The sequence below is a fragment of the Canis aureus genome, chromosome 19 (assembly GCF_053574225.1).
Source record: "Canis aureus isolate CA01 chromosome 19, VMU_Caureus_v.1.0, whole genome shotgun sequence".
NCBI classification, from domain to species: Eukaryota; Metazoa; Chordata; class Mammalia; order Carnivora; family Canidae; genus Canis; species Canis aureus.
Genome location: NC_135629.1, coordinates 7946454 through 7971172, shown reverse-complemented (window position 1 = coordinate 7971172; position 24719 = coordinate 7946454). Strand labels below are relative to the sequence as shown.

Genomic DNA, 24719 nt, shown 5'->3' with positions numbered 1-24719 from the left:
TTATTTGCCATCTATATATCTTCTTTTTGTGACATTTCTCTCAAACCTTTTGCCACAGTTTCCATTGGGTTGCTTACCTTATTATTGGTTTGTAAGAGTTCTTTACATTTTCTGGACATAGGTCCTTTGTCAGGTATACGTACGACATATATTCTCTCTATATCTTTGGCTTGCCTTTTCATTTTCTTACTGTCTTTAAGCAAGAAAAAGTTCTGATTTTTGACGAAGTCAAGTTTATTTGTTTTTTATTTTATGGTTCATACTTTTAGTATCTAAGGATTCTCTGTCTCATGAATTTTTCTATGTTCTTTTTTAGAAGTTTTATACTTTTACATGTACATCCATGTTTGATTCATTTTAAGTTAATTTCTGTGTATGGTTTGAAGTAAGGGTTGAGGTTCATTTTTCTCCACATGAGTACCTAATTGTACCAGCCCCGTTTGTTGAAAAGACTCTCCCTTCCTCCTAGAATTACTCTGGCATCTTTGTTGAAAGTCAGTTGGCCCAGTGTATGTGTGGGTCTCTTTCTGCTCCTCTACTCTTTTTTGCCCTTACTTCAGTGCCTTACGGTTTGATCCTGCACCTTTGTACAAGGTCAGGGGTGGGTGTCTGTCTCACCGCACTGTCTCTCCTGCGGGTGCACAGAGGACTCCGTGCAGGGATACCAAACATTTTCTTGAATGTCTGCCAGGGACTGAATCAGGGCCCTCTCATGGTTTTCTAGGTCCCCTGCGTTAGCATTAAAGTCTCAAAATTATCTCTTACCACATAAAGTCTATATATGTTTATATCCTGCCCTCACCTCACTCTGGAGTTCTGAGCTCTCACCCGTTTCTCCCTTTCCTTCACCATTTCTCCAGTATTGACCCCAAAAGCCCCTTGAGGTAGAGAACAAAGATGCTAAAGTGTCTGCCTTTTTACAGGGGCACTTTTCAGAAAGTTTTCTAAGGAACTGAAAAAGAAGAACTACATAATGGAAACCATTTTGCAGCCTCCAGCATGGCCATTTATCTCAATAACCATTTCATTTAAAATGTGGGCCAAACATATAAATCATATCTTGAAAGAAAGTATGTTGGTGCCACAGAAATTGCCCTGTATTCTTACCACCTAATTTGAAAAATGTGTTTTGAAGCTGGGAAGAAAGCAAACAAGCCTGGGGCCCGGCCGCCTTCTCCCACACGTCCCCTTCCTCCCCTCCATCCCCAAAATAAATCCACACTACTCCCCAAACTAAGTAGAGAAGTTGAAGCATGGAACACACACCCTGTTGTTAGTCATTCTCTGGGGCTGTTGCTGCTATTTTGGAAGTTTTGCCTTTGAATGTCACTTGATGATGAGGAGTTGAGAGCCCAGAAACCAGGCCGCTCCCCATCAGTCCTTGGACTCGACTGACCCCTCTCAGCCCTCCGTTGCTCCCTTGTCCTCCGGCAATAAACATTCGTTGGAGCTCTCAGATGTTGGTACTCCTTTAGGGACCTCCAAAGGGCAGGCACTAAATATATCAGGGCTCCAAGGCCCACTGTCCAGACCCATCACAGGGGAGACATTGGGCAGCCGGTGCGGGGGGGCTGGGAATTCTGGGGTCTCCCATGGAAAGCTCACAAGGAGTGCATGGCTACAGGGGCAGCCTCTCCTCCTGGCCTGAGGTTTCTGACGGTGCCAGTGGGCACTTCCACAGCCAGTGCACTCACCCCCAGGGGCCCTCAGGGCTCTGCAGGCTGCGTTGTCTTCTGGTCCCAAAAGTGCTATGTGAGCTTTGTGAAAAGCTCCAAAATAAAGAATAAAATTGGCACCCATGACTCCACCACTTGGAGGTTATTCTTCGGTGTTGCTCTTTCTAGCTTTTTTTTTTTTTTTTTAACCACAGGTGAATGTGATTGGGGCACATGGTTTTGTTTTCTCTCTTAACATATCCCTTTCTGACAACTTTCTCGTATCATTAGAACTTGCTTGAAAACATGTTAAATGCCTGCCTATTGCTCATCCTGTACACGGGCCAAGGCTCTCCCACCCAGTCTCCCCTGGTGTGGTGGCGAGGACAGGGCTCCCAGTTTCTCTCTTCTACCCCAGGGGATGGCTTGAGACTCTTGTCCCCCAGGAAGCATTCGTTCTCCCCCTGCCTGCCCCCGTCCCTCTCTTCTGGCCTTGAAGGCCCATTCAGCTCCTGGTGGGAAGGTGGAAAGGAGCAGCCTTTCCTCAGGTGGATTGTCATGGAGTGTCCCTGCCACTGAGTGTTGTCACCTGAGGTCTGCACCTCCCCAGGTGGAGGGGAGCTGCAACCTTGAACTTCTTTTCTCTTCTTTCTCCCCCGAGCCTGGAAGCTGCTCTTAGCAACCCCCCTTCTCCTCTGCTTACCATTTATGCTTCCCTTAAGATGACAACCCTCCGGGTATGCTCCTCCCACCCCCAGGGCGTCCTATATAGCCCTGTATCTTTGTGTTTGAGGAGTTAACTATATGCTTGGTACCTGGACCAGTGACCTTAGGAATGGCTGAGTGCCTCCTCAGGGCTTCTCTGAGTGCAGGCCTGCTGTGTCAGCCTGTCTTTTCCCCCAGATCTAGGTTCCAAAACAAGAGGCCATTTTTCAGGCCCCCTTTTGTCAGTTGCAGCCCAGAGCATCTTAGTTGGGGGGGGAGGGGAGCTGTGGGGGAGGTTTGGGGGCAGAGGCCCCTTGAAGATGGCGTGCAAGCTGCATGTGTTCACAGGCCCAGGCCCTGCCTCCTCCCTTGATGTGCCTTTGATCAGTGGTGCAGCCAGACAGAGGCATCCTCCCCACCCCACCCCACTGCAGGGGGAGAGGCACCCCATCTTGCTGCCAGCATGAAGCATTTCCTTTCTCCTTTGTCCTCCCTCACTACTGGCTGCCCAGTGTGCTTTGTATAAGTCATTGTTTGCATCTTACCAGCTGCCTGGGCCACAACTATTTCTTTCTGGTAAAACCTTAACCTTGTGCTGGAGCCCCTGGAGCAGTGGGGTCAGGGGGCAGTGCATACTGCGTCCCTGAGTTGGCACCTGTGAGGATGGAGATGGGAAGTTCTCCACCAGAAGGCTCTAGCACTGGAAGTTGCCCCAAAAGTTCTAGCTACCCCTGTCTTTCTTCCCTCCTGCAACCCTCAGCTGCCTGGTGTCTGGGAGGCTGAGTTTGGGGCTGAAGTTCCATGAGAAGAGAGGCTAGGTCATAATTCCTCTCCTAAACAAGTGCCCAGGAGAGGTCAGGCTGGAGGAGATAGTGAGTGTCTGGGGTCTCAGGGTGGAAGAGCAAGCGGGCATCCTTAAAAAGGAAGGTACCAGAGCAGTCGTATATAAGAAAAGGGAGTGCAGAGCCCTGGGGATGGAGTGGGGAAGGAATAATTTCATCTCCACTGAAGGAGGTTGTGACAAAGGCATGTGGATGGAGTGGTGACAGCAAGGGCACCTAGAAGTACCCTGCAGGCCATGGTGGCTGATCCCCAGGGTAGCCCTAGCTATCTACTCCAGCCTTCCTTATGCAGACTCTCTGCCCTTCTCTTCTCCCTTGTTTGTCCTTGGTGGCCATCACCTGCTTATACCAGCTAGCCTAGCCAGTTCACGTCAGCTACCTCTGCCTTGGCAAAAAGGCAGAAGGATCTTGAAGTTTTTGGGTCCCCTGGTACAGATAAAAAGCTGGGGCACATGGTCTATCCTTTTGCATTCTGGACTTACTGTGAAAGAGAGGTCAGGGTTATTCCTGAGTTGGCCCACGTCCCCATGGTGTGATTGAGCTCAGGTGGGAATCTAGGAACTGAGGAGTCAGAACCTGGGCCTTGAACCAGGCACACGCTGCACAAGTGGACACGCTGCATGAAAGGCCCCCCAACTGCTACATACAGAGCATCCTTTCAGACTAGCACTCATCCTGGAGCTCTTAGGATCTAGAAGCAAGAAGTGTCTGCCATGGTGCGTTGCCATGGTCTGGCTTGGGACCTGATGGGGAGGCCCAGGAAGGAAAACAAGGGTCTCTGCTCTGGAGCCCAGGCCTCCCTTTGGAAAGTTAGCTCTGCTGCCTGCTTATCCCCATGGGCTCCTGCCAGGAGATACCCACAGCCTTTGGGGTCTGGAGGGCAGGGGACTGACTTGCCAGAGTCCCCAGCAACCATCTGGACTGAAGGACCCTTTCCTTTGCTGTTTGATTCTTGGGTATTATGTTCACACCAAAAATCGCCCTTTCTTTTCTTCACTGTGGTATCATGTGCAGAGCAGATGATTCTGAGTCACCGTTGATTCAAAGGCTGTGTTTTGGGTCAGACTCTGTGCCAGCACCTGGGACACAGCAGTGAATTGAGCCTGGGCCCTCCCCTCAGGCAGCTCACACTCCCAGGGGATTTAGGTAGACGCACAGACCACAGTGTGCTGACAAATTATGGGAGGGGCACTGAAGGAGCCAGATGGGTTGTTCATACTGAAGAATGAGGGGAAGTGGTTTCAGCTGGGGGGTTTCAGCTGGGGGATCAGGAAAACAGCAGCCACACACAGGCCAGAGCCAGCCAGGAGACGAGGTCGTGGGGAGGGGCTCCCATGCCCAAGGGGAGTGTCTCCCATGCCCAAGGGGAGTGTGTGCAAGAGCCCTGGCAAAGGGAGGAGCACTCAAGCTTAGGTGGCTGGGAGCAGGTGGGCAAGGAGTCCTGGAAAGTGAGCTCGAGGAGGTCAACAGGGTCATGCATGGGGGGCCTAGTGGCACAGCAACGAGAATGGATTGCACTCTCCCTGTGTGAACAGCCCTCCAGGGACCATGGAGATCCAGGGAGAGCAAGTAGGGGCCAGTGACCAATGAAGACAACAGATCCTATTGTCTGTGGGCCTCCAGAGTGTGCAGAGTGACCCTGAAAACAGTCCTTCCTTGCTCTCAGGATACCGAGGGGTCTCCCCTCAGGGGCTGTGGCAAGGCCTGCGGGTTACCCAGAGTGAGGCAGGGGACTCTGCATCTGCTCCTCCTCCCTCTTTCCTCCTCCTGCCAGGCTGCCGCCTCCTCTCCCTTCCTGTCCAGGAACCTGACCTGAGATATCAGAGACCCAGGGCGGGTCTACAGTGTGCTGGCCATGGGAGCCCTGTAACCACTGTCCTCTCTCTGGACCTCGGCTGTGATTGGGCCCTGCCCTGGCCAGCCCTGCCTGGCTAGGCCTTCTGGTGGCATGTCCTTGGCTGCCTGGCTCCCAAGTCTTTATGGAGCTATCTTCTGGGTGCCTCCTGTCCTCTTTCTCCACAGGCGCCCATGGTTTCTCAGAAGTGCTCAGAAGGGGCTCGCAGACTGCCAGACCCCTGCCCCTCAGACGAAATGGGGCTTAATGCCCTCAACTGTTTCCCATAGTTCAGAGGAAGGTACTGACCACCTGGACAGGCAAGAAATGAAGGACAGTGCCCCACATCCCTGGCTTAGTGTCACCTACCCAGGAAGCATTTTTTTGAATAAGTGATTGTACATGAGTGAATGAATGGAGAGCTAATATAGTGTGAGCTGGTTGGAAGCATGATGGAGCCTTCTTTCTTTCCCCAGTGGACTGAACCCTGGCTGGGAAGTCTTGGGGAAGTCCTGGCTGATGTCCTCATCTGGTCCCCAGCCAAGGCCAACCCCTAGACCCCTCTGTTTTGTGTCCTTCCTGAAGAAAGATGCATACCTATGAAGATCCCAGAGAGGAGGGAGGGGGAGCAGGGCTGCTCAGAGGCCCAGAGAGATCTGGATATTTCCATTTTTATATTAAAAAATAAATGCCCAAACTGGATTTCAGAAACTGTGGTATATTTTAAATGTTTACATTTAACAAATGAACACTTTTAACACACATACACAAATATAATCATGCCATTCAAAGGGTAATTACAGTGTTTATAAAAGAAAAACTTTAGTTTGTGGCAGGCTCCAGGCAGTGTGGTCCAGAAAGGGGACCCAAGTTTGGAATTGGATGATGAACAGCTCCTCTCAAATGTGTCTCATTTGGAGAGAGCAGAAAGTGAAACCATAGGCCCCCCTGGGGTTGTGTGGTCCAGCTGTCTGTCCTGCCCGCCCTCTCATGAGGAGTCCTGATGTTGGAAGGTCTCCGTGCTTCGAAGCAGTGGCCCTGGCCCCGCCGTCCCCCGCCTACATGGGCTTGAAGTGGCGCAGCACCTCCTCTGGACAGACCCGCTCCCTGCTGTGGGACGGCTGGGCCTGCGGAGGCCAGGCCTTCAGCCAGCCAGGAGCAGCCTGGGCCTCGGGCAGGAGCCTGGCCTCGCCTCCTGATGGAGTCAAAGACAGAGGTCAGGGGACCCCCGCAGCCGAGATAGGTTAGAGGCTGGCCTGGCCTTTCCCAAGCCCTGGGTGGACACGTGCTTCCCGTGGGTGCTGTCCAGCCGTGGGGCCACCCATTGTGTCAGCCTAGCTGAATGTCAGTCCAGGAAGCAGGTTCAGAGACTGGCCTTCATTGGTTTGTTTGTTTGTTTTATAAGGAATTGTGTTTAACAGTAAGGAAATAGTGAGATGAGGGGAAAAGTCTCAGTTTCCCCCCCTTACTAGCTGGGCCTCCTTGACCAGTTACATAATTTCCTCTGGACTTCAGTTGCCTACGTTGTACACGGTGACAGCACTGGCCTCAGGCTCTTGAGAACACTGAGCACACACATGCTTTGCTAGTGACATCACGCCGTCCGGACGGTCCACATTTCCATTCATCAGTCGGTAGGCATCTGTGGCGTTTCGACGTCCTATTACAAGTAATGCAGTGAATGTTTCTAGGTAAGTTTTTGTGCAGACATAGGTTTCTGTTCTCTCGGGTGCACATCCCACGGTGGCATTGTGGGCCACGTGATCGCTGTGTTTGGCTTGAGGAGCTGCCAGACAGTCTTCCCCAGTGGCCGTGCCATGGTGCGTCTTCCCCAGCAATGCCTGAGGTGCGAACTGCTTCAGGTCCTCTCCAGTCCTGTCATCTGACTTGATTAAAGCCATCCCATCAGGTGCAACATGGTATCTCCTCACATTTCCAATTTGCATTTTCCTCATGACTGATACCACGTCCAAGGATCTTTTCATGTTCTTCTCGGCCATTTATGTTTGTCTATGCAGCTCCTTTGCCCGTTCATAAATTAGGTTGTCCTTTCACTACTGAGTCGTAAAGGATCTAGAAACAAGTCCCGTATCAGGTGTGTGATTTGCACGTAGTTTCTCCCGTTCTTCGGGCTGTCTTTCCACTTTCCTAATAGTGTCCTTTTAGGCGCAAAACTTTGTACTTTTGATGAGGTCCAGTGTATCTATCTTTGTTGTTGTGTTTTTTTGTTTTTTGTTTTTTTTTTGCTGTACTTTCAGTTATTTTTGTTTTTAATTTTTGACTCTATAAACATGTAGTTGATGCTCAAATTACAAGGGATGCTCAGACCAGCCTCGCCTCCATCTCACCCACACACTATAGGGAGCCAGTAAAATTAATTTCCAGTTTATCATTTGTGTTTTTATTTTTGCAAACTTTTAAAAGAATGTAAGATGTTCTTATTTTCTCTTCCATCTCACACAAAAGGTGGCATGCCACAGACACTCTCATTTTTCTTTCTCTCACTAAGGAAATCCTGCAAATTACCCCATCCTGTTCACTGAGCTTCCTTGCTGTGTTTTAGGGCCATAGTGGCCAATGTGCAGCAAATGTCTTAGTGAGCTGGTTCCCCACTGAGGGTCATTTGGGCTATTTCCGATCTTTGCCTGTAACAATCCACCCAGCCGTGAATCACATCCTTTTTTTTTTTTTTTTTTTTTTAATCACATCCTTTTGTATTTGTGGAGGCATATCTTTAGGACAGACTCCTAAAAGTCAGCCTGCTGGGTCAAAATTTGAGACAAGTAATTTCTGTTGAATCCTCCATAGAGGTTGTGCTGTTTCCATAGCACTGGCTTCTAAGGGGAGTGTGCTTTCCCGCTGGTTCACAGATACAGTGAACATATTTGCAAGCTTTGGGATTTGTGCCCCTCTGATAGGTGACAAAATGTTCTGTGCAGCTTTTAAGCTTTTTTTATTTTATTTTTTTAAAGATTCATTTGAGAGAGAGAGCAGTGAGAGGGGCAAAGGGAGAGATGGAGAGAATCTTAAGCAGACTTCTTGCTGAGGGTGGAGCTGACGTGGGGCTAGATCTCATGACCCTGAGATCATGACCTGAGCTGAAATCAAGAGTTGGACCCAAGTTCAACTGGCTGAGCCACCCAGACACCCTTGTTCTGTACAGCTTTTTTTTAAAATCAACTTTATTAAGGTATATATAATTTGTGTACAGTAAGATGTACCCATTTAAAGCGCATAGTTTAGTGAGTTCTTCCTCTCTTTTTTTGTTTGGTGAGTTCTGACAGACAATCTACTTCCTGTCATCATAGATTAGTTTTGCCACGTCTACAATTTTATATAAATGGATCTATATGGTTTAAGTCTTTCATGTCAGGCTTATTTGACTCAGGACAGTGACTCTAAGATGCATACATGTTGCTGCATGCGTTTGTGCGTTCTTCCTCGGATGGTAAGCAGCACCCACTGTATGGCTGTACCAGTGTGTTTCTGTTCGCCTGCCAGTGTACCTTTGGGTTGGTTCCAGTTCGTGCGTGTTAGGAATAGAGCTGCTGTGAACATACTTGAACAAGTCTTTTTGTGGACACGTGTTTTCATGCCTGTGCGGTAAATAGGAGTAGAATGGCCGCACCATACTGTACTTTTAACTTTAAAGTCAGCAGACCTGGGCAGCCCAGTGGCGCAGTGGTTTAGCGCCGCCTGCAGCTCAGGGCGTGATCCTGGAGACCCGAGATTGAGCCCCACATCGGGCTCTCTGCATGGAGCCTGCTCCTCCCTCTGCCTGTGTCTCTGCCTCTCTCTCTCTAGCTGTGTCTCTATGAATATATAAATAAAATCTTAAAAAAAAAAAAAAAAAGTCAGCAGACCTTACTCTCAAATGGTTCTTCCACTTTCTACCCCTGACAGCAGTACGTGAGTTCCTGTAGCTCCACACTCTCACAGACCTTTGGCGCTACCAGCCTTTTTCATTTTGGCAGTTCTAGAAGGTACAATGTGGTGTCTCTTTGTGGTTTGCATTTCCCTGAGGACTAAGGATGCTGAGTCCCTTTTAAGGTTCTCACTGACCATTCTATTTCCTTTTTGGTGAAGTGTCTGTTCACATCTTTCACCCATTAAAAAAAAAAAAAAGGTTGCCCATCTCTGTATCACTGAACTGTGGGAGTTCTTCGTAATTCTGATTACAAGTCGTTTTTATATACACTGTGGATATTTTCTTCCAGTCTCTGGTCTGCCTTTTCATTTTCATAGTGGTATCTTTTAAGAGATCAGAAGTTTGGGTTTTTGTGAAGACTCAGTATTTTTTCTGCTGTGTATTTATTGTATCCTAAGAAATCTTAGCATTTCTTTAATTCTGAGCGGCTGAGCCCCTTTTCTTCTATTTAAAGACTATTTGCGTATTTTTTTTTTTCCTGTGAACTGTCCATGTCTTTGGTCTGTTTAAAAAAAAAAAAAGAATCCATTTATTGGTCTTTCTCTTCTTGATTTGTAAGAGCTATTTGTATACTAGGGAGATTAGCCCTTTACGGTCTGGTGTGGTATTTTCTTCCACTTTGTTGTCTTTCCGACTTTGCATGTAGCTTTTTCTATGCAAAATTCCACAATTATGTGTTTTCACATAATCCAGTGTATCTATTTTATTGCTTATAGATTTAAGGCTATAGGCTCCTCACTCCTAGGTTACAAAGGAATTCATGTTTGTTTTATATGGTTTCACCATTGTACACTTCGATTGGTTTCATTTAGAGTGGATTCTGATGTACAGTGAAGCATGGGATCAATTCTGTCTTTTTGCAAATGACTGTCCAGTTATATCCATATCATCTATTAAAAAGTCCATCTTGGGATGCCCGGGTGGCTCAGTGGTTGAGCGTCTGCCTTGGGCCCAGGGTGTGATCCTGGAGACCCGGGATCGAGTCTCCCATCGGGCTCCCTGCAGGGGGCCTGCTTCTCCCTCTGCCTGTGTCTCTGCCTCTCTCTCTCTCTCTGTGTCTCTCATGAATAAATAAAATCTTTTAAAAAAATGTCCATCTTTTTCTAATGATTTGGGATCACCTTCCCCAAACCTTTATCATTAAGATACTAAATGTCCATATGTCCTGGGACATTCTTTTCTGTTGTTTCTGGGCTCACTATGTGCCATTGGCCCATCTCTCTTTTCCCGTGGTGACGCAGCCCTCTCGAAGTTGTCAACTTGATGACCTGCTTGAACATCTAGCAAGTGAACCTTCTCATTGTTTTTCTTTACCAAGGTTTTCCTAGATATTTTTTTCCCCTCATAAACCTTAGGACCAAGTTGTCTAGCTCCAGAAAAGATATGTGTTGATTTTTTTCAAATTGAGATCGTGGTAAATTTCTGTATGAAAGTGGGCAAACCTGACAGGCTTTCTTGTCATCAAGTCGCCCCGTGTACACACAAGGAGTGTTTTTCCCAGTTTGTTCCAGTTTACTTTTCCCAAGGCCCTGGCGTGGACTGCTCTGCGGCTGGGATGACGGGTTTTTCATTTGGATGTTATCCATTTCGTGTAGGTTTATTCCCTAGGAGCTTCTCTTTTTCATCGTTCTCACAATGGGTTCTTCCTCTCACTGTTTTTCAACTGGCTGCTGTTTGCAGATACGAAGGCTAGAATTGGTTGTTGGTAATTTTATACCTTGCTTGTCTTACTGAATATTCTCTATTCTTCTCGATATTTATTTTCCTGGGTTTTCTAGGTGTACTTGCATATCATCTACAAAAAGAGATCATTTATCTCTTCCTTAGGGTATGATTATTTTTAAAGCTTTGTATTATATATTGCCCAATCTCTTCTTTTGAAAAATATGGTACCAATTTATGTTCCTGCTGGAAGTGTTTTGCCACTCTCTTGCCAGCAATGAGTATCAGCATTTTTTAAATCTTTGCCAATTTAATACAACCTTCATTCATTACGAAGAGGACATTCATGGGGCCCCTTGCTGCTGGGCCCTCTGAGGACAACCCAGCCCCAAGGCCTTATTCCAGGGTGAGATGAGACTAAAGTTTGTTTTTTTCCTCCTCCAGCTTCACTGAGGAAAACTGACAAAAAGTATATAAATTTAGGTTTTACAAAGTAGTGATTTAATATATATTATGCAATGATTACGACCACGAAATTAATTACCATATCCAAACCTTCACATGGTTGTCGTGTGTGTGTGTGTGTGATGAGAACACTTAAGATTCTATTCTCCCAGTATAATCGCCATGGTGTAGGTGTAGACTGGATCTCCAGAACATATTCCTCTTGTAACGGGAAGGTTTGTACCCTGTGGCCAACATCTCATCTCCCCCTAGTCTCTGGCAACCACCCAGCTGCTCTCTGGTTCTGGGAGTTCGGCTTTTTTAGATTCCATCTATAAGTGAGATCATATGGGAGCGGTGGAGGCTTACATTTCTGGAAGTTTACAACTAAGACTGCTGCCTTCCTGAGCCTAGCTGATGGGAAAAGGATTGGCTGCCCTAGTGGAGAGACCCATCTCAGGCCCAGGGAACTCTTTCTGGAAAATGCCCGAATGGTTATGCAAAATCCATTACCCCTCACTGCCTCCTTCTGTAGAGTCCTGTCATAATAAGCCCTTTGGGTGCCTGACTTGATCCCCTGCACAACCTGGGTGGGGCTAGGAGCGAAGGGCAGAGCCAGCTCCCTTCCCGCTCCTCCTCCCCTGCTGCGTGCGCGGGCAGGGCTGGGTGCTGAGGACCTTTCCCTGTAGCTGAGATGCAGTCGAGTCGATGATAAAATGGATGGAGCTCCTGCGTTTCCATAAAGCCCTGTCCCGGGCCTGGCCCCCAGGTGTCCTATGAAAAACTCCATCCATTCAGAGGACACTATTGACCCAGACTGCCCGGGCCCTGGCTGGCATCCCTCCCACCCCCAGCAGGTTATAGCCCACTGGCCGTGGCCACCGCCTCCTTGCAGCCCACCCCAGGAACGCTTGTTATTCACGTAACCTTTTCCCACACACTGTGCTCCCAGCTCACACCTGACTTGCTGTGTGATCCCAGGCCAGCCATCTTACCTCTGAATTTGTCTCCATCTGCATTTCCCAGGCTGCTGTGCAGCAGAGGAGGGAATAGTTGCCACAGCTCTGTGCAGCCACAGCACGGGGAGGGGCTCCACGGGTGTGTTTATTGGATGACTGAAAGAACGGACGAGCCCCCCAAGACACCCTCTGGCAGCTGATTTCACACTCAGATGGCCTGAACCAGAGCCACCATTGTGACACCAGGGGCTCCTCAGTACCGCCTTTGCTCGAGATGCAGCCACGCCCTCATACCCCTCTGCCCCTCCCCCCCAACCAAACCCACCTGAGGGTCCAGGCCCTGGAGTCTCATTCAAAGCATGCTCTGGATAAGCTGGGCGGGGAGCTGGGCCCAGAGAAGGGCAGGGCCTGCCTGGCCTCACTGGGGTTGCTGGACCCCAGACCAGGCCCCCCCCCACATTGCTGCTCCTGCATGTGTCTGGATCTTTGCTTGTGCCTTCCCACTCTGCTATCTTGGGACAGTGGGGTGTACGTAGAAAGGGGGGTGGGTGGGAGAGGCACACGCAGCACCAGCCCTCAGCCTGGGCAGCTGAGGCCTCAGGATAAAGGAAATTTCCTTCTCTATTTATTTTCCACATCCTTGACTTTGAAAGCCAAGCTGGTGTTGATATTTACCTTGGCTGGGCCTCCCCATCTCCCCGGGCCAGCCTCGTGTAAACATGATGTTCCTTCTCTCAGCTCTGCTAGGGCTGAGGTGGCCTTTTGCAACCAATTCTAGGAATTTTGAAAGTCTGAAGGCGTAAGTTCAGGGACCAGCCCCCTAGGGAGCCCAGGGTGCAAGGAGCCTTGGGGGCCTCTATGCCTGCATTGGCTCCCTCCTAGGGATTCATGCAGACGGCCTGCAGAGAAAGAGGTGGCCAGGCAGGGCCCAGCAAGCTCGCCGCTCCTAATAGCGCCCCACTGTCCCCTTATTCACGCTGCGCACATGAAGGTTGGCCCCAGCAGTCTGGGGCTCCCCAAAGAGAGAGGGACAGAGGCAGGGCCAGGCTGTCTCCCCCAGGACTGGTGGGCCGAGAGCTTACTCCCAAGGGACAGCCAGCTGCAGTCCATGTGGCACCTAGACCACAGCTGACCTGCGGCCCAGGGTGGGAGCCTGCGGAGGTGGAAGGGTGTGTCCAGGCAGGCCGCTGCGCCTCTGAGCAGGGGACAAGCCGGAGGCCCCGCCCTCGAAGACAGGAGGCCACTGTAGAGGATGGCTCGGGGCGCTGCAGAAGCCAGAGGGCGCAGGGCCTGGCGGGGATGGCTGCTGGGCGCGGCCCTTAGAGGTGAGGGGCTCAGGCCCCGGCCCCCCGGCCCTGCCCCCGGCTGGCTGCTGGTTTGCTCACTTCGCAGTGAGGCCTCGGACAAGTGCCTTCCCTTCTCTATGACTTGCTTTGCTTATACAAGAATAGCGTGTCTGTCCTCAGTGACAAGGGCATTGTGAGGCACACGGTGTGTCCTCTGCCAGTGGGAGCCAGCATTCTTTTGCTTGTTGTCATACTACCCAGATCTGAGCCCACATGAGCGGGTGCCCCCAGGCGGCTGAACACTGAACATCTCCCCCTCTCCACACAGATCTGGGACATGAGCGACGATGAGACCGTGTGACATGGCCCACCTGTGTGCGGCTGGCTTCTCCCTGGCTGCGCGCCGAGGAGCCCTGGGCTACCGGAGCAGGACAGCTGCCCCCAGGACCGATGACTCTGGGCCCTGCACCTTCCAACCTTTGTGGTCTCCTCCTCTGCATACCCTGAGGGCCGGAGCCCCCTCTCCGCTGCCCAGGAGCTTCTGGGGTTCTCCAGGTCTCATGATTCATGATCCTACCAGTTCTGAGCTAAATAATAACCTTGGCTTTGGCGCTGACAGTGATCTGGGACTTGGTTCGTTCCGCGAGTTCTTTTTTTCTTGTTGTCAAGTGTTTGATGGTTGAAACTCCCAGGATCCTGCCCATCTTGGTCCCCGTGGGGTGGCAAGGAGGACAGGAAACAGCCCAACACACACCAACTAGGGAAATGAGAAGGCACCTCTTTGCGGCAGCCACTGTGGGGGGCAATGCCCAGAGAAGGGCCCCTGGGCACCAGTGAGGGCTGATGTCCTTGCTGGGGTGGGGGGCAGGACAAAAGGGCCTGCACTCGTCCCGGTGAACCCAGAGCACCAGTAAGGACAGGGCCTGCCACCTACACAGTTGTTCCACCTCCTGGCCTGTCCTCAGCTGTGGGGAGGAAAGAAATTTCTGCTGCTGTCTTGAGCTGGTGGAAGGCCCAGGAACGGGGCTCAGGGCCACAATCTGGTACCCTGGAGGAGGCCTCACACCACCGGAGGCCACACCCGCCCCCCACCCGTGGACACCCAGAGCTAGGGTGTGGGAACTCAGGAGAGGGAGGCACCCCCTCCACACTTGTGTTTTGGGGTATTCTCTTCGGTGTCAGGCCAGGGACCCAGGTCAGCATGCATGTGAAGGCTGAGGGGCACCTGCAGGTCAGGCTGTAAGTGGTGCTTCTCGTGGAGTCAGAGCTACGTCAGGAACCACCCGTGGGGGTGTCGTCGCACGCAGGGGCAGGTGGCTCACACACACAGCCTGTGGTTTAAGAGCACTTTATTATTGTTCTTAAGGCTACTTTTAAGTACAAAAAAAAGATGGCCTGCCAAACCTTTTTTTTTTTTCTTCTTCTTCTTCCAGGAAAAACAGGCCACAGAGAATGGTATATTACAGATTTACAAACATGGAGAGAACGGTCAGAACGCACTGCGACGGCGAGGCTCTGTGAAGAACTCACTGTGCTCCTCCTGAGGCCAGGGAGTGTGTCCTTTCCCAGTGAAATGTTTGGTTTTCTGCTTCCCCGTGCGCCCGGGGCCCCCCGCAGGGTCCCGCCTATCCCAGATAGGTCAGTGCCGGGGGCCGCCGCCGCGGGGCAGCTGCCCGAGGACCCGCCCTTCACAGAGCCCGCCGGGGCGGCTTGCCCGCCGCAGCGCTCAGTAGCCTGGAGCAGTAACAAACTAGTGGCTATTAAGGCAGATGCAGTGTTCTCATAGAATAACTGTGTTCCTGCACTTTTACAGACACATCTACGACAAAAAAAAAAAAAAAAAAAAAAAGATCAACTTTTTTTTCCAAACAAAAAATATGAATGATTACAATGGGAAAGGGGAAATTAAATAGCTACATATCATTAACAAATTAATTGTTCTTCAAAAAATACCTACAAATTTCTCTGTACATTCTTTACGCACAGCGTAATGATGGTCTTAAAGTTACCTATATAAAAAAAGTGTTCTCACCGATTTTTCCTACAGAAAATATAGGGGCCCAAATGCGAAAGCCTGGAAGCCCAGTTACGTGGGGGTGAAATGTGTGTGCAGGGGCAAAAGAGGGGCCTTCCTTCCGCCTGTGGAAGGACCCGCAGCCACCCTGTGACCACGGGAGCCGATCGGCTGACCTTTCCGCCCAGTGACGACTTTCACAACCGGCTAACCTCCATTTCTCTTATACTGAAAACCAGGCTCGAGGGCTCCCGCAAGTCCACAGTGCCTCGCAGGGGAGGCGGGCCCGCCAGTGTCACCCGGCCAGGCGGCCAGGCGACTTGGTAAGCCCTCTGGAGGCTGGGCCGTGGTGGGGTGGGGGTGGGGTGGGGTGGGGTGGGGGGGATAGAAATGTACGTTTACCAAAAAGAGGAGCAGCTGTTGAACATCCACAGCTGTGTCCGTCATGCTTTCTTCTTCGCCTAACCTCTAGTTAGTAGCTATTACTCTAGCAAACGATAATAAATGCAGTGATAAGTGTATAGTCAGAGGAATGTATACTGCCTTGGCCCCGGCGTACGAGGAAGCGCACAGAATACCATATCACAGATTGTCAGTAATCTGCTGTTCAGCCAAGAGGGTGGGCAGGGAGCGGTTTCTGCGTGGAGGGAAGCCGGAAGGAGACACAAACCCAACCCCCCTGGGAGCCAGTAATAAGCAGAAAGGGATGCAAAAAATAAATGTCAGCCTGCAGCAAAAAATCTCCAGCATCCCACACCGCGGCTGACCCACGACTGGCCCGCCCGTCTCCAGGGCTGCCGGCCCCACGCTACCTGGGAGCAGTGGGAGTAGCAAACACGAATCTCAGAGTACAACTGTACCAGCAGTAAGTAGATCCAGGACCATAACTGACAAAAATAAACTAATTCTGAAAAGAAGCTAATAAGTATTAAGGTTCTTGTTTACTAGATCTATACAATTAATAGAAACCAGCTATTTTTCTCCATTAAAACATGCATCACGTTGAAAGCACTAAAGAATCCTCCAGCCTCAGCTCTAGTCTAACAAACTGCAGTGTTCAGGAAAGGGAGAATGCCCGTGACGGTAGAGTCTGCAGTCCAGTTGCAAGCACCTGAAATCTAGAGAGAAAGACCTATAACCTGTATGAGACTTCCCCTTCCAAAGCTGTTTTGTCTAAATTAAAAACAACAACAACAACAAAAAACACACAAATGGTCAGAAATGTCATCCTTAAACCCTTTGTTTTTCAGCAGTTTGCCCTCAGAGTACTAGCATCTCACATAAAGTTGTCAGGCAGGCAACTTCAGCCCTCCTCCAATAGTGCAAATCAGACGCGACAGTTCTCTGTTCTCTTCAAGTAGACGCACGCACGCACGCAGACGCACACACATGCGGGCCGGACCAATCACCCAGTGGAAGCGAAGCCACACACACCCCGGTCTCGAGAAGCAAATTAAAGAGCACGAAGCATCTGGGTCACGAATGTCATGGCTTGTGACTGAGAAAGCGTGCGCGCGGAGTCCCGCCCAGTCAGGGCAGCAGACCTGCGTCAGAGGTTTCTTTGGTAACTGAGGCAGGGAGGCAGGACGCTACCTTAGATGTTCAGGGGCAGCCCCTGCGGTCGTGTTGGAGGGCCCCGCGTACGAATACCAAGCAAGTACAAAAACATAACCAAAATCCCCACGACATGGTTTTTGCGAATAAACCATCCCTTCCCCACCCTTCCCCCTACCCCACCCCCACAATATTTTTTTTTTTGTTTTTCCATTTTTTAAGCACTGACTGTTCAAAGCTCAGGCAAACCATGCAGACTGACATCTTGCTCGAGGGTGGAGCTCCCTTCAGGAGACCACGGAGGGGGAGTGACTGTGGCTGACCATGTGCGCAGAGGGGCTGGCGGGCTGGCCCCTGCGGGAGGCCGACTCAGGGCTACTGGACGCGCCGTCCTTGGCCGCCTTGATCTGGAGCCACGTATCGCCCAGGGCTTTAGCAAAGTGGTCGTCCACGGAGCCCGTGATGGACACGGAGTTGGGCGCCGGCTCGGGCTCCTTGTAGTTCTTGCCCAGGCTCCTGCGGAAGTGCTCCTCCACCACGGGGTCACAGGTGGCAGTGGCTGCGGGGGGCAGGACAGCAGGCGGTCAGGGCTGTGGAGACGCGCGTGGGGCCCGGCCCCCACCCACCGGGCTGTTCTCTGGACCCGTGACACGGCAATGTGCCCGCCTGGGCTACGCAGGAGTTCAGAGACAAGAACAGGGCTTGTCCCAAGTCCGGTGGGATCCTGGAGGCCCCTTCCCGGTCCCACTCAAGCCAGACACAACCCACGTGCCACGTGCTCCAAACCACCACTGTTTCAGCCTCAACAGAACAAGCTCCAGGGGTAGTTGTTCTGTCCAGGGCACAACGTAGGACGGATGCAAACACTCTGCTTGAGCCACGTCCAAAAAAATAGCCCCCCCCCCCCGCCCCTCCCGCCCCGCCGCCGCCTCCCGCCCACCGCAGGGTGACTTACAGCTCGGCGCCCTCCGATAGCTGGCTGGCCCGGCCGCCACGCAGCCGCTGTGTGCGATGGGGCAGTGGGAGAGGTTGCAGTTGCGAGTGCTGGCGGAGGCGCACGTGATCACCGAGGGCCGGTTCTGGGGAGGAGAGGAGGCTGCGGTTGGGGTGGCGCGGGCGAGGAGCGCCGGTGCTCAGGCCGGCCGGCGACCCCGGGCCTTACACACCTGCCAGAGCTGAGGCTGGGTGGTCTGTGTGTCCCTCCAGCACCACAGACAGGCACTCCTCCCACCTGCGGGGCATCAGGTGCCACCCCCCATCGGGTCCCTGCCCTGCTGCCCTTCCCCACAGGAGGCACAGCGAAGCCCGGCCTCCTGCCGCCTCCAGCTTCAGAACGAGTGCACCTGCTAAACCCCAGCAGACTCACAGCGCGTGGGCCTCCTGGGGGGTGAGAAACCTTCACGGCTCCTCGGCTCGGTCCCCAGGGCGCTCAGGTCCCCGTGGTCCACGGCTTCTAGGCACAGTCCCTATACCCTCCCCGGCAGGCTCCCGGCTTTTGCTCAAGCCAGACAGCTCGAGTGTGTTTCTACGAGGACCACACCAATCCCGACGGGCATGGGAATGCAGGAAGTACACCTGAGGGTGAATTACGTGCCTCCCACCCCTGGCCCAGCTGGCTCTGCTGACACTCTCCCTCCCCACGACCAGTGCGCTGCCGGTAAGAACTCTAGTTGTCCTTTAAAACCCTGTTCAAGTCTAACCGTGTCCCCACTGAGCGAGTCGGGCATCCTTCCCAAGTGTGCCCAGAAGACCCCGGCACCGGGCCCTCTACCCCGTGCACACTTTGGAACAAGGACCAGGAAGCGTTCCTGGATCCCCAGGCCATGGCACGGCATCCAGGACAGGAAACACCTGTGACTCCAACAGCTTCCTCAGGCCCCAGCCAGGGAAGACCCCTCCCGACAGCGCTGGAGATGGGCTGGGGGGGGGGGGGGGGGGCAGGCGGAGTTCCAAGACAACTAGAGGGGACCCAGGGAGAGCCCCTCAAAGGGCCCACAGATGCAAACAGTGTCCACGCGGGGGGAAATTGTGCTTGCCTACCCCCGGCCTCTCCTTTAAAGATGTTCAACAGGCAGGACAAAGACACAGAAGGCTTGTGCGCACACCTTCCCACGATGGGAAATGAACAAGAGTGAAAAACACGTCCTGTGATAAAGATCTGGATCCACAAGAATGAGCCAGGACGTGCTTGGGTCTAACCCGCAAGCACTGCCACCCAGGCCGGGGGGAGGTGCGGCTCCCAGCACAGGGGGAGGAAAAACCAGAGGTCTCGTTACCAGCTCGCCACATCAGGCGTGGGGACAGAGGGAGCCCGCACACTGGGCGGGGGACAGGGCTGAGGCCAGGTCCACGTCCCCTCAGCGGGCAGCAGCTGGACAGGGGCTTGGAGGAGCGCCCGAGGCCGGGGGCTGCCCCTAGGCGTGGGTCGCGCTGCCCCAGGAAGGCAGCCTGCAGCCTCGGGGCCACCTCCTGAAGGGTCCCTTGGCCCCTGAGCCTGCGGTCTCCCTGCCTGCCCGCTCGCAGAACACGGCCTCCATCCGTGAGGCAGGCCCGGGCGGCCTCGTCCAGAAGTGACCTTGTCCTGCTGGCCGTGCTGCAAATCTGACCCGGCTGGGGCCAACCACTAAGCCAGACTAAGAGACTCGGGCTGACCGGGGGCCAGGCGCGAGGCCGGCGCTGTGCGCGGAGAGGCAGAGGGGAGGACGGGAGACCCGGACGACTCGGGGACGGGGAGCCTGGCTTCCTCCCCAGCTCTCCCGGGCAAGGGCTGGCCCTTCCTTCCTGAGCCCGCTGAACCCCCACGCCCCAGGTCCTCCCAATAAAACTCCCTTCCTTTTGTGCTTACGCCAGCTCAGGCTGGTTTTTGTTCCTTGCAACTAGAGTCCTGACTGACGCAAATGCCCCCAAACGCGGTCATATTTTGGGGAGAAACGTAAGAAATGTAAGGTGTCAGGGAAAGCTTAGAATAAAGCTAGAATACAGTCAACGCCCAGCCTTTACGTCAGCCACTCCAGGGTGGAAAGCGGCCCCTGAGCCGGAGAGCCCCGGGAGAACGTGGGGATGCTGCGAAGACATCCCAACCTCGCTGGGAGGGGGGCAGCACACCGTCTCCAGGACACCTCCTGGCTGGGACGAAGGCAATGGCATGGACAGAGTGGGCAGGGGGCAGCCCCCCCAGGACACGGCTCCCAGGACGCGGCGCCGCACCACCCTCCCTTCCCTCCCCTTCCGAGCGCAGAGCGCAGGCTGGGCGCCACACACCACCTGGAACAGGCTTCCCACTTCCAAGATGCTGAGCGCTGGGAGCTCGCGTGAAACCCCGCCCCCCCACCCCTTGTTTTGCAGACCCGGAAGGCGAAGGCCAGAAATGAGTAACCTGCTGGAGCTCCCACAGCAGGCGGTGGCCGGGCCAGCTCAGACTTTGTGACCCACGCTCCATGCACCCCTCGCCCCACGCACTCTGGCTGCACACGGAGCCCCAGGCTGCCCCGGGGAAAGCGCATCCAGAGGAGAACCATTCTGCTGTCCCCGGGCTTGTTAAAATTTAGCCTTATCTGTGTCTCCTCATTTGCTGCGGTCATCAAAACCACTCTCGTGGGCTCTTCCGTAGCATTAGGACACACGATCCCCTCAGAGCTGCCATCACCAAAACGAGAAGTGGGGTGACACTCTCCCCAGACGTCCCTCTCTGTAAACCTTCCTTTCCCCATTGCCAGAGATCTGAGTCACATTTTCCACCCAAAGAGGAAGGCTTCCAGCGCCTGCCCTGCTCAGCCCATCCTGCCTGCCCTCCACACAGAGCTGTGCTATTGCTCCAGGAAGCCCCTCCCCGTCACTTCCCTGGCTCAGAGCTTCCCCACCAGAGCCACCCCGACAGCTCACAAATGAAACAGAACCCCCAGAAATGCATGGATGCCTCCCAGGTGCTGGAGAACAAGGACCACGCAGCTCATCTCTGTGTGGTCTGCAGAGGAGCTGGCAGGGAATTAAGGAAGCCTCAGAGTTAGCTCAGGCTCCAGTGACCAGCCAGGCCACACCACATCGGGCACAGCAAGGAGCTCGATGAATGGTCACCATGTGAACAAAACACATGGGGACCAGCAGCCACGGTGGGAGGGCAAGCTGCCCTCTGCTCCACCACCAACCCCAACCTTAAAGTAAAGTTTAGGTCTGGGCCACCGTGTCAGGGAAGCCAAAGCCATGGTACCCATCCCGGGAAAGCTGGGGTCTCGTTCCACGACCACCTGTTTTGCTCTCCATCCAGGAATCCCCTAAGAACTCAGGTGGAAACTCAAGGTTCTCAGTCCTAGAAAACCCACTCAACAGCCCCCATAGCACATCTGATGGGCCAGGGATCCTCTTGCTAGAGTGGGCAGCCAGGCACGTTTTACAGAAGGGTCGAGGAGACCATGGTTAAAAGGGCCAGGTTACTGTCCAGCAGTATACTTCTCACACAGCGGATACGACCAAAATCAACCAAAAGAACCTCAGAGTCATGGAAACCTATGATCCAAGCCAACACTAAAGCTTCAGAGACAGCTGTTCCAGGCATTCTGGGGAGCTTCTTCCCCCAAGCCAGCATGGGCTCAGAGACTGAATTCCCAGTGGAGTCCCATGCCCACATCAAGGACCCCCACCCACCCCATGGCAGTGGCTGCAGCCAGAAAGCTGAATTCCCTGATCCTACAAATTCTCTGATGCTTAAAGCACCTCTCCTGCAGCCTCTGAGTGCAATCCTCTCTGCACACACCCATCTCCCTGACCAGGCTGCGGGCTCCCTGCAGGCTGGACCTGTAGGATACACAAGCATCTACACAAGCATCTCTATCTCTAGGGCTTTACAGAGCATCCAAAGCACAGTTAGCATAGTAAGTGTACAACAAAGAACGTAATGACAACCTGGCCCCCAGTTTCTATCAGGTATAAGTGGCTGTCTCCTCCCACATTAATGGTTTAAGCACTATAGTTTTTTGATACCAGTCTCCCCTAGCCTAAAACCGTAAGTGCCTCTAGTTTCCTTGCCCAGCTTCGAGCATTCTCCTCTTGCACACAGGAGGCATCTACCCGGTTTCGTTAAATGAATGAATGAATGAAACATAATGGGATGGAGATGCCTGGCTCCCACATAGGAAGTGCAACTGCCTGTCAGCCTTACTGGGATTCACAGGCACCAGCACCACCTCTCCCAATGCCCAGAGCCCGGCCCCGGCAGTATTAGAGGCGCCGCAGGGAAGCAGTGGCACCCCCAGCAGCAGGGCCTCCAGCTGCACCCTGCATCTCCTCAGGACATAGCACCTGCCTCTGCTCACTGCCCGTCAGTCTTGAACAAATGTTGACCGGGAGCCTATTGGGTCACAGGCCCCAGCGGTTCACAGAGAAACACCATGGGCTTATGTGGGGATTCCAAACCTCGATGCTAATGCTTCCTGTTATATTTCCCCAGGAGCCCAATTTTTGAAATACTGGGTTTTTTTAATCAAGCAAACAGTGTTTTGTTAAGTAATAATGTAATTTCCTTATTTCCCTTTAATAAAAAACATCCCTATCTGCCAATCACCGATTTCTCACCAGCATGAGCTAATAACTGCTCTGACCACTGGTTTTATAGGATTCCAACCCAAAGCAGAGTTACCTGACATTTAACTTCATCAGCGTGACCTTATATCAGGTAAAGGCAGGATTTTCCTTGATCCTCCTAGAAATAGGATTGCCAAGGAAGACTGCTGAAAACATAGCTAATCTAATCCAGCCCTGCCTTGTGCAAAGAAACTAAGCTCCAGAGATGTTAACCATCTTGTCCAGGGCTGTTAGTCCTGGGAGGAGAGGCCCAGGCAGGTCTAGGTAGGAATCAAAACGCAGGTGGCATTCAGTGAAAGGACCCCTGCTGCTGCTCCCACTCCTCCTTTCCCCCACTGAATGGAAGCTAAGCACCACCTCTCTCACCCCCCAACACCCTTCCCCCGGCCCTCCGCCCTGTGCTCTCCAGCCAGGATGTAGTCCCCAAACCCCCGGACCTCCTATCCGCCACCAACCTGAACCCTACTGGACACAGGCCTACCTGCTGCCGCTCCACCGGGGTCAGCGTGGGCGAGATGCCAGCTGGCCTGCTGGCGTCCATGCTGTTCTTGGTCAGTGCTAGGGGCTGCTCCATGCTGAGGCTGGGGAGTGATGTGTACAGGTGGTTGCCATGCAGGCTCATGGTGGGGGCCACAGCACGCTCGATGGGGCTGCGGCTCCGCTCCCGGGGGTCTTTCCGGCAGTCTCCATTGGCAGTCTTGTTCCTGAAAAAGAGGAAAGAGCACTCAGATGGGAAAATCTGGCATCTTCTGAATGGTGAAGGGGCTGCCGGCCCTGTGCCAGGTGCTTCGGCTGATTATCTCATTGAATTCTTCACTGTGCTGGGGATAAATATTTATTACCACCATTTCCATTTCCTGAGGCTCAGGTCAAACAGCTCAAGAAGTAAGGAGCCCTAGCGCTAACCCAGGTGGGCAAGACTCCAAAGCCCCTTGGTGCTGGGAGGAAGTAGTGTCCCCAGGGTATGAAGTCGGCTCTGCTGGGCCATCCAAATGAAGATGGCACCCTTCTGCTCAACATCCTGCCCCCTGCACAGCTGGGTGCCTATCAGAGCCCTTCTTGCTCAGAGCCTGGAGAACTAGCCTATGTGCTCGAGCCAGCTTGGTTTGACAAGGATCTGCCATTTCAAAAGAACGAAGACAACAATGACACAAAGTCACCAGACACCTCCTATATGGTAGATCCCGTTCTGGGCCTCCAGCAGCGTGAGCTCTCCAGATCTTCCCCACAGCATGAAGGAGATGCCGCGACTACCTCCTTTTCCAGAGGACAGGACTGAGACTCGGGGCAGTGGTGCCGTGGCTGGTAAGTGGTGGCATCTGCCCTGGCTTATGCACGCCACCCTACGTCCAGAACACACGAGCCACAGCAGTCTGCTGCAGCCAAGTCCCTCGATCGAGGGGCACCCCCGAAGACCTCCGCTGCACGTCTAGCACTTGGCAGGTACTGTGTGGAACATGGACAGGGCTGTAAACACCACCCCCACCCGCAATCTGAGTGGCCTCGTCTAAAGGCAGCATGCCATGCTGCAGCTGTCAGGGAGCGACGCAGCGCAGGGGACGAGGAAGGCACAGCCTGTCAAAGACCAGGAACCTCCTGCCCTGTTTATTCCAGAGGTTCTTTCTACCTTGGGTCTCGGCCCCTTCAGTCTACCATGTTCTTTGCTGCCAGCACAATCTTTTTTTTTTTTTTTTAAATAACAAATGTGGTCTTTTAACTAGAAATGTGGTAGATCAAAATGTCAGTGACTTTTCTTTAAGGAATGCAAATTATTCTCAGACTCTACAGGCAACCATCCTCTTGCCTCAGTGGACAACCAGTTGTATAGCATAGAAGCCTAGGCTCACGTACTAAGAAACCCAGAGAAATGAAAAGTCACAGCCCGCCTCACTGCCTGAATAAGACAAAAGGTATTTTATACCCGGGCATGCGCACATGTGCAAAAGCACGCCTCGTCCACAGGAGCCTCACGGGCAGGTGTAGGGAGTATCACGGAGCGAGCCGTGTACCCGTCGCCCCATTCCCCGAGGGGGACATCCTGTAGAACCGCAACGCCACACCCGGGCTGCTGACACTGCCACCAGCTGCAGGCCCGATTCAGACGCCCGGCCTTACTCGCATTCATCCAGCGGGATCCTTTTATAAAGTAGCTCCAACCACGTCACACCCGTAGTTGCAACTTTCGGCCGCTCAGGACCCCCTTCGAGGCCTTTCCCGCTCTGGCCCTGACCACCTTTCCAGCCGCACGCCCTCACGCCC

At 52.8% G+C, this 24719-nt stretch overlaps 2 protein-coding genes and 1 long non-coding RNA gene across 16 annotated transcripts in view; 2 read left to right on the top strand and 1 right to left on the bottom strand.

Moving 5' to 3' along the window:
• ATG7 (autophagy related 7) overlaps positions 1 to 13937 on the top strand; it is a 237862-nt gene extending 223925 nt beyond the window's left edge. For all 8 annotated transcript variants that reach the window (XR_013357403.1, XR_013357402.1, XR_013357407.1 and 5 more), the window contains one exon: positions 13644 to 13937. Coding sequence is in view for 1 of the 8 variants with exons in the window: in XM_077857802.1 (XP_077713928.1) it covers positions 13644 to 13676 (33 nt within the window). In the remaining 7 variants the exon portion in view is untranslated. The remainder of the gene's footprint in view (positions 1 to 13643) is intronic.
• Positions 13938 to 14647: 710 nt separating this feature from the next.
• The window catches only part of VGLL4 (vestigial like family member 4), a 162885-nt gene continuing 152813 nt past the window's right edge, over positions 14648 to 24719 (bottom strand). For all 7 annotated transcript variants that reach the window (XM_077857808.1, XM_077857809.1, XM_077857810.1 and 4 more), the window contains 3 exons: positions 22942 to 23164; positions 17839 to 17962; positions 14648 to 17442 (listed from right to left, as the gene is read on the bottom strand). In XM_077857808.1, the coding sequence (XP_077713934.1) occupies positions 17171 to 17442; positions 17839 to 17962; positions 22942 to 23164 (619 nt within the window). In that variant the 3' untranslated portion in view covers positions 14648 to 17170. The remainder of the gene's footprint in view (positions 17443 to 17838; positions 17963 to 22941; positions 23165 to 24719) is intronic.
• LOC144289567 (uncharacterized) lies at positions 17830 to 23172 on the top strand. The gene is made up of 2 exons (XR_013357411.1): positions 17830 to 18540; positions 20229 to 23172. It is a non-coding gene; the product is annotated as an uncharacterized LOC144289567 (long non-coding RNA).